At 47.0% G+C, this 13,976-nt stretch overlaps 1 protein-coding gene across 1 annotated transcript; it reads left to right on the top strand.

Moving 5' to 3' along the window:
- Positions 1-1,236: 1,236 nt before the first annotated feature.
- On the top strand, positions 1,237-12,388 carry LOC138813280 (polyunsaturated fatty acid lipoxygenase ALOX15-like). The gene is made up of 14 exons (XM_070001617.1): positions 1,237-1,385; positions 3,099-3,303; positions 3,579-3,660; positions 3,744-3,866; positions 4,002-4,105; positions 4,295-4,455; positions 4,781-4,924; positions 5,963-6,172; positions 8,674-8,760; positions 8,854-9,023; positions 9,182-9,303; positions 9,784-9,884; positions 10,003-10,170; positions 10,273-12,388. The coding sequence occupies exons 1-14, from the start codon at positions 1,251-1,253 to the stop codon at positions 10,450-10,452; spliced, it is 1,992 nt and encodes a 663-aa protein (XP_069857718.1). The 5' UTR covers positions 1,237-1,250; the 3' UTR covers positions 10,453-12,388.
- The last annotated feature ends 1,588 nt before the right edge of the window (positions 12,389-13,976 follow it).

Below are 13,976 nucleotides of genomic sequence, written 5' to 3'. Positions count from 1 at the left end.
TATAAACATGTATATTTTGAAGAAATAAATTCATGTGCTCATATATAGTAACACTCATTTTCTTATAAAAACCAAGAAAATGTCAAATGTCCTAGTTATTCTCTGTCTTATAACACCTTGTATAACTTTACAACTTTCTTTCTTCCTTCCTTTCTTCCTTCCTTCTTTTCTTTCTTTCTTTCTTTCTTTCTTTCTTTCTTTCTTTCTTTCTTTCTTTCTTTCTTTCTTTCTTTCTTTCTTTCTCTTTTTCTTTCTCTCTCCTTTTCGTTGGGGCTTGAACTTTGGGCCTGGGTCTTGTTCCTAAGTTCATTTGCTCAAAGTTAGAGCTCTATCACTTTGAGCCATTGTGGCACTTCCAGTTTTCTAGTGGTGAATTGGAGATAAGTCTCACAGACTTTCCTGCCGAGGCTGCTTTGAACTGTGATCCTTAGATCCCACCTCTTGAGTAGCTAGGATTACAGATGTGAGCCAGCAGTGCCAGGATAATGAGTTTCATCTCTTTCTGCAAAAAAAGTAGCATGGGGAAAGGGAAGGAAGGGGTGACATTGTCCAACAAGAGATGTACTCACTACCCAACTTATGAAATGGTAACTACTCCTTTCTACAATACAAAAAAAGTCCCATCAAAAGATTGGTACTAACCTAAATGTCTACTTGTAATCTAGAGTTTATTATCCTAGAACTAAACACTAAAACCTTTCCAAATAACATGCGACATCTTTGTGCACCAATGGGAAGTCTATATTGTAATATAGAACACATAGATATTAATATTCAGAGACGTATTAATGTATCTATGCCCACTTCACCCTCTACTAAAACTTTGAACTTGTTCTTTGCCATTGAAGAAACAATTTGGAACTCTGGTGTGTATATAATTGGAGGAAGTTCCCAGTCATCCCCCATATTGCAGTCAGTTCCAGTATCAACCATTTTCAGTGGTTCTTGTTTACAGGTATGGACACCTTCTCCCATATTTTCTGCACAAATACTCCCATTTTCCTTCCCATCCTGCTCCCATCAAGATAGTGGTTGGAAGTGCTTCCTTGGCCAGGGCCCCACCTTTTGTGCTGGGGCAGACTCTAGGCTGATGGAGCTGGGGCCCCTGCACATTGCTAGGCGGGGTTGGTTGGATGCATGCCACACACACCAGACCCCAAGCAAGTCATCAGAGAGGGCGGGGCCTCAGCTACATTATTTAGCACATCCACCCTCCTTCACTTTCAGACATAGAAACATCTTTGAGCAAGATGGTTGTCTACTCCATCCGTATCTCTACCGGTGTCTCCTTGGCTGCGGGCTCCATAAACAAGGTGCATCTGTGGCTGGTCGGTCAGCATGGTGAGGCTGCGCTCGGGGATCTGCTACGACCGTTCAGGGGCAAGGTAAGTTGCAGGAGCTGTGTGTGATGTATTGCGCCTCTGGATCAAATTCACGGGAAGTGTCCCAGCTTGGAAGTGGCTCTCCATCTCAGTGGAGGGCTGCTTATGTACCTGGCTCAAGGTGGCACCTGGCTCAAGGTGGCTCCAGATGTGGATAAAGTGCTCTAGGGCAGATGGTGGCAAGTGGTAATCAGTCACTTTCTGCCAACTGGCCTCCTAGGAATTTGGGGAGGGGGGAGCTCTTCTACACTCCTCACTCCCCACAGTTCTCTTGTCTCTAAAGTTGTGAGCCTTTTCATATATATATGTATAATAATATACACATAATATATACATATAATATATAAATGTGTATGTAATATATATTATATGTATACATATATTGGATCCTCAGGCTTGAACTCTGGGCCTGGGTATTTTCCCTGAGCATCTTTTGCTGAAGGCTACCACTCTACCACTTGAACCATAGTCCCACTTGTGGCTTTTTTTGAGTTGTTTATTGTAGATAAAAGTGTCATGGATATTCCTGCTCGAGCTGGCTTTGAACTGTGATCCTCTGATTTCAGCCTCCTGAGTAGCTAGAATTACAGACATGAGCCATTGGGACCTGGCCACTTCCTATGTATTTTAAAGGGTGCTGTTTACAAATCTATGGTGCAAGACTTCTGTGCTTGGGAGCTTTATACCTGGGGTGGAGTGGGTAGGAAGAGGAAAGGGTGGGAGGAAGAAGACAAAATCTGAAAACTCCCAAATTCAGGACATTTCTCTCTGCTCACATCTCTCTGCTGTTCTAAATCAGTCCTGGAATTTTTCTTTTCCCCTTTCACAGGTCCCAAATTCCCATCACCAACCTAGCCTTTTCCTATATCTGCAGATACAGATGCTTGTGTCACGAACACTTCAAAAGTGCACCCGGAAAGGAGCTTTACCCTACCTCTCCCATGCCTCTCCTCCTTCACCTCCACCTGACTAAGGATGGAGTAAGCTCAAACAATTTCATTTCCTGTACAATTAGCCTCTTTTCCCTAATGATCTCTGTGGCCTGCAATGAGTCTCCTAACTGGCCTGGGGCCTTCTAAATCAGAACCAACTTTCCCCAAAACATTCCTGCCTTTAAAACATTGTGCTACTTAAAACATTTCAATGGCTCTTGCTCCAAAGTCTTTGGCTTAACCTTGGGGACTCTTGGTCCAGCTGTCTTCCCAGACCTGGTGCTCTGTGCTCATGCACCATGAGGTGGCTTCATCGCTTAGCTCCACAGGCTCTATCTGGCAGTCTTTTTCCCTTCTCATTTTTCCTTGCTCTCACTCTTCTTGGTTAGGCCATTGCTCACCTCTAGGTTTCTCCTTGAGTGGAGAGGAGAGGAGCACAGAGGAGAGGTCCTTGTCAGGCCTCAGGCTTGGCAGAGTCTCAGCTGTAGTTGGTCAACACTGTCTCAGACTCTGTGGAGCACTCACAGTGCCGGGCCCAGCACTTGGCAGAGTGACTATAGGGAAGAAGATGAAGGAAGGGGTGCACCTGTCCATCTTCTGTCCTCAGTCTGGGCTGAGATACTTGATACTGGGACTTGGTCAGGGGACCATATGCTGCATGTGCACTCCCTGTCTCTTTCTGCCTTTCTTCTTGTCCATTTTCCTGAGGTTCAATGGAAGCAGGATTCATCTCCAGCTCCTCATGCAGAGGGCGCTGCCTATACAGAACTAATGTCATCCACAGGAGGAAGAATTCAAGGTGGATGTGTCCGAGTACCTTGGGCCACTGCTGTTTGTGAAACTGCAAAAACGGCACCTTCTCCAGGATGATGCCTGGTTCTGCAACTGGATCTCTGTTCAGGGCCCTGGAGAAGGAGGAGCAGAGTACAGGTTTCCTTGTTACCGCTGGGTGCAAGGCAGTGGCATCCTGACCCTTCCAGAGGGCACTGGTGAGTGGGTGGAGTGTGCTTGTGAAGAGACACAGGAAGCTCATGGGTGTTTGTGTGAGGAAGCAGGTACAGAGGATACAGCTAGCATCCAGAAGGCAGGTCACTAGGGTTTGTTAAAGAATATTTAGCTGCTGTAGCTGTGTTGCAGGCAGACATCCTAGAATGAACCTTGCAGGTCAGGTGGTAGTTAGAAGGACTGGCTGAGGAGACACACCTGGCAGGCACTGGGAGAAGCCTTCAGCAGATTTCCCATCATGCTCTCTTTTCCATTGCAGGCCACACAGTGGTTGAAGATCCCCAGCATCTGTTCACAAAACACAGGGAAGAGGAACTGCAGGAAAGAATGAAGCTATACCGGTCAGCCCTTCCCTCTGAACCCAGCTAAGTGATCCCACAGTAACCTTTTGGGGGACTAATGCAATGGTTTCTTTCTTGCCCAGGTGGGGCAACTGGAAGGATGGTTTAATCCTGACTGTGGCTGGGAAAAAGTTATCTGACCTCCCCGCTGATGAGAGATTTCTGGAGGACAAGAAAATAGAATTCGATACTTCTCTGGCTGTAGGGTGAGAGCAAGGGCAGCTGGTGTGAGAGGGAGGTATCCTCCTGGTGGGCTTTTGGACTGCAAGGGGTTGGATTAGTCCATGACAGGTGCCTGTGGCTGTGATGTCAGGTTCTAACATACCACATACTTCCTGCAGGCTGGCAAACTTCGTTTTCAATTTGCCTAAAAATGCTATGGCTTCCTGGGATAATCCTGATGACTTCGACTGTGTCTTCAAGAGCAGCTACGGAAAGCTGGCTGGTCAGTTCTGCCACCCTAGTACTTCCCATATTCCCCTAATCCATCTTGAATCAGGGAATTTGAAAAAGCTGAGGATGGAGAGCAGAGGTTTGAGTCTCTGTCAGGATGGGCTCAGGTGGGGATGATTTGGTGGAGGTTGGAAGGACCAGGAGCTTGGAGACCTCAGCACAGTTAACATGCCATCCTTAGAACGGGTTCGAAACTCCTGGAAGGTGGATGCATTCTTTGGGTACCAGTTTGTCAATGGCGCCAACCCCATGCTGCTGAGGCGCTGTGTCAATCTTCCTGCTCGCCTGGTGTTCCCTCCTGGGATGGAGGAACTGCAAACCCAGCTGGAGAAGGAGCTCAAGGTATGAACATGGGGGTTCTGGGGACAAATCTAGATCCATGTAGGGTTTAACAGACTTGGATTCAAATCCTGCCTCTGTGGTTGTAAGCTCTGGGATCGTAGGCAAGATAGCCAAGCTCTCTGATCATCTACTCCCTCTTCTCTGACACTGGGCCTAATTCAGATGGATATGGCTTCAGAATGAGGTGCTACTAATGTCACAGTCCACATCACCAGAAGGAGGTGGTGGAGACAAGCCAGGCAATTTCTCTCCCTACTCGTATGGGGAATCAGGGTGGGAAGGAGATGCCTGATGCTGACAGTAGCCCTTGCTCTCTCTCGTCCAGGGAGGGACACTGTTTGAAGCTGACTTCTCCCTGCTGGATGGGATCAAGGCCAATGTCATCCATTGTAGCCAGCAGTTCCTGGCTGCCCCTTTGGTCCTGCTGAAACTGCAGCCTGATGGGCAACTCTTACCCATGGCCATCCAGGTGAGAGGCCCCCGGAGTTCTGTTCTACCATGGTGGTCTTCCCAGTCAGCCTGCCCCAGCCAAGTTCAGTGAGCACTCTCACTCCAGCACAGGAGGGGTGCTAAGGCACTGCAGGAGGCATTTACTGGGGGAAAGGAGCTAAATGTAATTCTTGAGGGTTTTCCACCTGCATGGAGAGAAAGACTAAGTCTGTGTAAGTGATTGAGAGACATCTATCTGTATCTGTATCCACACACACACACACGGTGTCTATTATTCTGAGGACAGACAACATAGCATCAGGATTAAAATAAGCAGGAATACTTAGGACCTAACCTGAAGGACAGGATAGGTTGGGCAAAGAGGCTGAGGTATAAAAGTCAGATTGTCAGTGAACAGCTGGACAGGTTGTGAGGGAATAATGTAAGCTGAAGTATCTGGCATTAACCAATCTAAGCTGGATAGAAACATGGGGACCAGGGGAAGGCTCTTATGGAAGATGTTGTGGGTACCGTAGGTGTGAGTTGTATTTAGAATGAATTGAAGGAGTCCTTCCTCTGGGCACTGGGGTGTCATGCTAAGTTTATGGGAGGTGCTGGGATCACCTGAGATTGTAGCTTCAGGAATGGGGGTAGTCCGTGCACATTTGAGCTGTAGGATGCTTAAACCTGGAACCCAGTGCTTTGTGCAGCGTCAGATTGAAGCTCAGGGAAGACCTGAGATTTCTTCACAGGAATGTAGGATGAAGGAAGCAGAGGGTTATTTTGCCATACTGAGGGTACTGAAAGGGGAAGCCGAGGCTGGTGGAGGTTGTAGAGGCTCACTTCCTGCAGAGGCTGAAGGCACTCAGGTCTGCACTGTGCAGCACACCACAGTGAATGGCAGGAGACCATGGGGAGAAATGGCAGCTGGCCTGGGCGGCTGCAGTGAAAAGGAGCCAGCCAGTAACTTTGGAGGAGGAAGAGAGGGAGGGGACAGGTGCAGGAGAGGGCAATGGCTGGGCCTCTGGCACTCAGCCCTCCTCCAGCTTCTTCCTTTGCACTCTTACCCTTGCTCCAGCTTGAACTGCCAAAAATCGGATCCACCCCACCCCCCATTTTCCTGCCCACGGATCCTCCAGTCGTGTGGCTCCTGGCCAAATGCTGGGTGCGCAGCTGTGACTTTCAGCTTCATGAGCTGCAGTCCCATCTTCTGAGGGGTCACTTGATGGCCGAGGTCTTTGCTGTGGCCACCATGAGGTGTCTTCCCACGATACATCCCGTCTACAAGGTACCAGCTTGTTCCCTGTCTTCTGTCAGCTTGTCGCTTCGCACCCTCACACAGCCTGCTCGATGTCCTCTCAGGAGAGCTTCTTTAGGGACAGTCTATCTGTGGAAGGCAAGAGAGCAGGGAAGTGTGAGGTGACCTGACTTTCACTTTCCATGGGTGATACGACTTCCCGTGGGGATGAAAATGATACTAAAGGAAATGAGTCAAAACTCTTATTCTCTTCATTTATAAAACACAGATATTCACACAGCTCATAAAGATAAAGGAAAATAATGCAGATCCACCAGTCTCATGAAAGTAACACAGAAGATTCTTTTCAGCAGTCTTTGAAGGTGTCCAGAATAGTTACACATTCCAGTTAGAGGGGCTCAGGAAAAGTAGAGCATCTTGGGTAGATTATAGTCTATCAGATCAAAGCTTATGCCTAGTAAGAATGTGTATCAGAGCCAAGTGCTGCTTGCCAGTTCTATAGTTATAGTTCCTTGGGAGGATAAGATTGGGATGATGGTTGCTCAAGAACAGCTTGGACAGAAAGTTCACAAGACCTATTTCGGTCAACAGTTGAATGCAGTGTCATCCTAGTTATGCAGGAGGCTGAGATTAGGAGGTTTGTAATTCTAAACCTGGGCAGAAAACTCTTTGAGATTCTTCTTAAAGATAAGCACAATGTTTCACACCTATCCTTCCAGCTACAGTGGGAAATGGTAAATAGCAAGATGATGTTCCAGGCCTCTGCTTGGGACAAGAAGTAAGACTCTACCTCAGAAATAACCTGTGTATCAATGAGCTGGTAGGTCGTACCTATAACCCTAGCTACAAAGGAGGCTGAGATCTGAGGACTGAAATTTGAATCTAGCCTAAGCCAGAAAGGCCATGAGATCCTTATCTCCAGTTAACCACTAAAAAGCTAGAAGTAGAGCTGTGGCCCAAGTAGTAGATTGCAAACCTTTCAAGGAAAAAGTTGAGGGACAGCGCTGAGGCCTTGAGTTCCAGCTCTAGTACTGGCACACATATAAACATACAAAAAAGAGCTAGATGTGGGCTGGGAAGGTGGCTCAGTGGTAGAGTGCTTGCCTTGCATGCCAGAGGCCCTGGGTTCATTTCCTCAGCACCACATAAGCAAAAACAAAAAACAAAAAAGCCGGAAGTGATGCTGTGTCTCAAGTGGTAGAGCGCTAGCCTTGAGCTGAAGAGCTGAGGGACAGTGCCCAGGCCCAGAGTTCAGGCCGCACGACTGGACCTCCCCACTCCTCCCCCCCCCAAAAAAAAGGGCTGGAGTGGCGGCTGTGGAAGGGAGCATCTCCTAGCAATCACAAGATCTGGATTTCAAAAGTCCAGAATCACTAACAAATGTGTATGTACTGTATGCCTCCACACAGAAAGAATGCTAGATGCCCGTGGCAACACCTGCATCTATCAAGAAAGCCCTGATATTTTGAGTTTTTCATCTCCAGTAAGGGCAAAAGGAAAATAAAGATTGAAATTCAAGGTATTGGCCAGGGTGAGACAGGTGCTGAGAATTGGAGCAGGATGATGTGTGTTTAGGTGGTGCTGTGAAGAGGGATACTTGGAAGAGATGGACACTAGAACCAGACTATGAGGAGCCTGCCGAGGCGATGATGAAGGGGCCCATCTACCAGGATGCTGGAATGGGCTAGGCTTCTTTGGGGTCACAAACTGAGCATGAGGACATGATGCTCTGGAGGCAGACGGGGTTAGACCATACCCTCTAAATGGGAATGATGATGCTCCCCATGAAGCCATGTACAAGGGCCATGTACAAGAAGGAAAGAATAGTGTTTTTTGAGACTTGTTTCAACAGCCTGGCCAGTACTTTCTGATTCTCCTGCTTATTCCTGAATGCTGGTATTATTACAGGCCCATTCCTCTAAGCCCTGTTGTGGATGAGATAGATATGATGTGTAAGCAGATATAAAGTATACATGTGACATTCCCATTATACAGGAAGGAGGAGGTCAGGAAAAGTCTATCTCAAGCTCCTAAGGGAGTAGGCAAAGGTAGAGGATAAGCTTCTGAGTAGTATATGGAAAGAAAAGGACAATAACATTGTTCAATAATCATAATGCACACAGATTCTTTTTTTTTTTTTTTTTTTTTTGGTCCAGTCCTGGGGCCTGAACTCTGGGCCTGGGCGCTGTCCCTCAGCTCTTCAGCTCAAGGCTAGCACTGTACCACTTGAGCCACAGCGCCACTTCCGGCTTTTTTCTTGTTGCTTATGTGGTGCTGAGGAATCAAACCCAGGGCCTCAGGCATGCAAGGCCAGCACTCTACCACTGAGCCACCTTCCCAGCCCCGCACACAGATTCTTGTAGAACAAACTTACTGATGCACATCTCTGGTAAATTTGGTGTTGAGATCCCCTGACCCTCAGGTCTGTGCTTTTCTAAGAGCCTTATGCTTTACTCCCTTAAAATTCTGTTCTCCAAGGTTCTGCCTTACACTTGTTCTCCTTTTTCCCTTCTCTGTTCTTTCCTTTCTAGCTTCTACTTCCTCACCTGCGATACACCATGGAAATCAACCTCCGGGCCAGAAATAGGCTAGTCTCTGAAAGTGGAGTATTTGACCAGGTAAGGGGACAGAAAATGGGGAGGTCACTCTCCCTTCTGGCTCTGCTCTAAGGGAAGCCAATTTGCCTGACTCTGCCCCTCCTTGCTTCTTAGATGGTGAGTACAGGTGGGGGCGGCCACGTAGATGTAGTCAAACGAGCTGGAAACCTGGTGACCTACAGCTCCTTCTGCCCCCCTGATGACCTGAAAGAGCGAGGCCTCCTGGATGTCAAGTCATCCTACTATGCTCAAGATGCACTGCGGCTGTGGGAAGTCATCTACCGGTGAGGGGAGAGGGAACACAGGGCAGGTGGGGGTGGGAAGGAGAAGAAGGCTTAGGAGAACAAGGGCTCTGTGTCTGGTTTGGGAGTTGGACTTGCAGAACTGGCCGTGGGCAAGAGCAGAGGGCTTCAGCTCTCGTGCTCTGGGCCTTGCCTGGCAGGTATGTGGAGGGCATTCTGGATCTCTATTATAAGACGGATGCGGCTGTGAGAGAGGACCATGAGCTGCAGCACTGGTGTCAAGAGATCACTGAAACTGGCCTGCAAGGTGCCCAGGACCGAGGTAGTAGATGCCCTTGTCCTGGGTTCTAAAATTCCTTCCTGGGATCCACTCTACTTCTAGGGTTCTTTCCAGAAGCTTTGCCAACCTCTAGGAGAACCCTCAAAGTCCTTACTAACTACAGTGATAGCATTGTTTCTAAGTGCTTCCCATCAGGCTTTCCAGAAGTCCTAACTTGTAGCATTTGCCCATTGCCATGGTGTCAGTATTTCCTCTGTGGCTACCAAGGAGATGTAACTAAACACCTGAGCAATTCGCATCCTTGAGTGTGTGAGCCAGCAGCAGCACCCCACTGATGGGGAGCCCAGCAGCAGGCCTCTTCCTGTTTCCTGCCCCACCTATTCTCATGTGGAATTCCACAATGGCTGAGAGTTAGTGCTGTCTTTTGTCATCACTGTCCTGCCTGTGTCTGCTCTCTCTGCTCTGCTCCTTGGCTGGGCCTGGGGGCTGGGTGGGCATCATTACTGGAGCCCCCTCTTGTAGGGTTTCCCACATCTCTGGAGACTCGGGCCCAGGCTTCCCAGTTTGTCACCATGTGCATCTTCACCTGCACTGGCCAGCACTCTTCTGTCCACTTGGGCCAGGTATGTCCCAGCAGAGACATCTGGGAATTTGGGTTGGAGTCAGGGAAAAGGCTGTGAGCAGGTGGGCTAAGGGTTCTCATGCTCAGTAGCTCTTGACTCTATATCCCTACTCTTCCAGCTGGATTGGTTCTCTTGGGTCCCTAATGCCCCCTGCACCATGCGGTTGCCCCCGCCAACCACCAAGGATGCGACCATGGAGACCCTGATGGATACACTGCCCAATCCCTTTTTGGCTAGTCTCCAGATGACCATCATTTGGCACCTGGGCAGACCCCAGTGTGTTATGGTGAGTCAGATGCCTGGATTCTGAGGATGGAGACAAAGGGAGGTGTGCACCCCGAACTGTCTGTGATGGTAGGCCTATGCTGCCTTACTCTCTCCACCCCAGGTTCCTCTGGGCCAGCACCCTGAAGAGTACTTTTCAAGCGTGGAGGCGAAGGCTGTGCTGAGGAAGTTCAGGGAGGAGCTGGCTGAACTGGATAAGGAAATTGAGGCACGAAATGAGAGCCTGGACATACCTTACGAATACCTGAGGCCCAGCCTGGTGGAAAACAGTGTGGCCATCTGAGTGCCCCAGCTTATGCTTGTGTCCACACCCTTCCCCTCCCCCATTTGCACCCCTTCATGGTTCCAGTCCTCCCTGCCAAGCCCTGCCAGCTTCTCCTGCTCACCTGCCCCATTAAGAGTGACACTATCTGTGCTCCCAGTACAGATGTGTTATATTGTTTATTTGTTTTTGTGACAGGTTGTTGCCATGTGGCTCAATGTTTCCTTTAACTCACAATGTACCCCATACAGAACTCAATGCAGTGATCTTCTATCAGCCCCCGGAGTGCAGGGATATAGTTGTGCATGACTAGGCCATATCACATTTTTCTTTAGCAACATCATCTAATCTTACTGCTTCTATCCTTTCCTTTCTTTTCTCTTTTCTCCTCTTTCCTTCATCCTGGTTTTTGGAAAAAATAGTCACAACTCTTTGAAGATTATAACAGGCATATATATATATATATATATATATATATGTATGTATGTATGTATGTGTATATATATAGAGAGAGACAGACAGACACCTATTATGAATGAAACTGCATTTTGAATTTAAGTTGAGCTTATCAACAACAACATATATATATATATATATATATATATATATATTTTTTTTTTTTTTTTTCTTTGTCGGTCATGGGGCTTGAACTCTGGGCTTGGGCGCTGTCCCTGTGTTCTTCAGCTCAAGGCAAGTGCTCTACTGCTTGAGCCACAGCGCCACTTCTGGTTTTCTAGTGGTTTATTGGAGATAAGAGTCTCATGGACTTTCTTGCCCAGGCTGGCTTTGAACCGAGATCCCAGCTCTCAACCTCCTGAGTAGCTAGGATTATAGGTGTGAGCCACTGGCACCCAGCAACAAAATATATTTTGAAGTAATGACAGAAGAGAATTTAGACCAAACTATTTATTTATTAGTTATTTATTGTGTTCGTACCAGCTTTTTATTTCAATTTCTTGTACTCTTGCTCAGGTTTCTTGCTTGTGGCTGATGCTCTACCATTGAGCCATGCCTTCGATGTAACACTTTGCTGCTTCCTTGGAGATGGAGTCCGTCCCTCAAACCATTGTAACCCGCAGAAAAAGTTTGAATTAATTTAGCTTTCTGCGTAGTAGAATTATAAGGGAACCACAGGGATCCAGGAGACTAAACTGTTTTGATTGCATTGTTGGCAAAGAATATCAAGTGTCAGTGGATTTTCTTTTCTAATTCTTACTGATAGGATTTAACATCTGTCCTGAAGCCAGCAACATCACACAGTGGATCACTGACCCAAAATTCCCCCCAAATCTTCAATTCCATGTTGTTCATTTCCTGTTCACCTAGAAACTGCTAAATGTAGCTACACTGGCCAGATTTAAGAAGCTGATCCTGGCTGGAGATACTGATGCCAAGTTTTTGGCTTGAGGGACCTAAATCTACATTTTTACAGTTCACCTGCTGAGAAGCTTTTAATTAATATAACAGACAGCGAGAGTGCTAAAAACAAAATCTCACAATCATCATAGTGAGTACAACAAGGATTCAAAAAAGCCATCTTATGTGTCTGGTTAAAATTTAGGAAAAAATATAAACTTGGTAGTTTTCTTTCTTGATTATGATAATCGGTAACTATTTTATTTTATTTATTTATTTTTGGTCGGTTGTGGGGCTTGAACTCTGGGCCTGGGTGCTATCCCTCAGCTCTTCAGCTCAAGGCAAGCACTCTACTGCTTGGGCCAAAGTGCCATTTCTGGTTTTCTGTGGTTTATTGGAGATGAGTTTCACAGACTTTCCTGCCTGGGCTGGCTTTGAACCGTGATGCTCAGATCTCAGCCTCCTGAGTAGCTAGGATTACAGATGTGAGCCACCGGTGTCCAGCTCGGTAACTATTTTAAAATACAATCAACTCTAAGTAAACCAAAAGTGTTTCATTAACAATATAAATAAAGTTGCTTCTTGCATGTGAGTGAAGACATTTGGGCAATCATTGGTCTGATTCTTGAAGGAAGAAGTGGAAAGGAGTTGAGAAGAGGGGTAGCGTGGAGTGCTGGAGCTGGGAAAACTGGAATCAGGAGAGCATGAGGAGAGCAGTCTGCATAGCAGACATAAAGCAGGAATTCAGCCTGCCCAGTGGACATTGGGACAGAAGGAGGACTAGGAGAGGAGCTGTGGGAAAGAGTGGGAGAAATCTACAATCAGGAAGTTAGGTAATAGTTAGGAAGCAGCCACTGAGCCATTTTAAGTAAGGGTCTGGTAAGATCCTGGAAATTGCTTTTGTAAAGTCATTGCCTCCTTGGAAGTCCCTGTCCTATCACCGGTCCCTTTTCCTGGAAAATACCACCCTTTCTGTGAAGACTCTTATCTCCCTGGAGGCTGTACCCATGTCCTTAGGAGCTACACCCTGATCCTTAGAGACTGAGTGCCTCTCTCTCTCTTTCTCTCTCTCTCTCTCTCTCTCTCTCTTTTTGAGATGGGAGGAGTGGATGTCTCCACATTGGTTGTTTTGTTTGTTTGTTTGTTTTCTGGCTACATTTATCCGGACAGGTTTTCTTTTTCACTATTGGACACCAAATCTTATTGCTTCTTGGGAATGAAACTTTCAATTCTTCAGGCCTTTAAGAAGAAATTTGCAGTGTGTTCATGTTCCTGATTGAACAGGTATTTTCACATGAGAATTCATGAAGAAGCAAAGCCTCATGATTTCAGGTGGTAGAATAAAGGGAATGATAATAACCTTCTCTCAGGATGGCTCAATGGAAATTCTCACTGAGAATTCATACCAGGGGACCACACAGAGGCAGGCAGGCACAGGAGAAAGATTATTACAAGGCTTATTAGAGGACCCTATCTCCCCGGGAGAGGGAGCAAATGGCACCTGCCCCTTTCCAAGTTGCAAGTAGGTTTGGCAGAGGAAGTAAGGGAGGAAATGAGGTAAATACCTCTCTGCCTGGGCAGAGAGAGGGAGCGGCCAGCTGTATGGCACGTACTGTAGGGTAGGGAGGAGCTCAGATCTGAGTGGAGCTGGGGACCAGAGATGGGGATAATAACTAACACTCACAAACAAGCTTCTACTACACAATTTGAGACATGAAGGCATAGAATACTATACCATAAAGAAGGAGACTTCATCCCAATCCAGTGATCCTTTGGCTTCTTAGGCAACACTCTGACAAATATTCTGTATATTTTCATCTCTGTGCAGCATAACTTTATTGCTAGTTCCCTGCACAGTTCTCCCAGAGGCCCTTCCCCTAGGCCTTTGCATTCTTTTCAAGGTCCTTCATTCTTTAACTCACACCAGAAGCCTCTTGTTTGAGGCACAATTTCCAGCTAATACTGAGACAAATAGAATAGGGATTTGCCCCTTGCGTTTCCATGCATCAAAACTGGGGGCCTCTGCTCCCAGTTTGGTCCTGAGGGACCCCTGGCATCCAGGGCTCTCTCTGGGGCCTTTTCTTAAATCAGATCTTCCCTGGCTTTTAAAGAATGACTTAAGTTAAACTTGGGGAAGATTGACCATGAGGAGACTTTGGTGAAGTGCTCCTGGCAGGAAACCCAGAATG

Source organism: Dipodomys merriami, unplaced genomic scaffold (genome assembly GCF_024711535.1).
Source record: "Dipodomys merriami isolate MVZ:Mamm:240054 unplaced genomic scaffold, mDipMer1.0.p SCAF_59, whole genome shotgun sequence".
Classification (NCBI taxonomy): domain Eukaryota; kingdom Metazoa; phylum Chordata; class Mammalia; order Rodentia; family Heteromyidae; genus Dipodomys; species Dipodomys merriami.
Note: the sequence above shows the minus strand (reverse complement) of the source record. Positions and strands in the feature narration are given on the sequence as shown.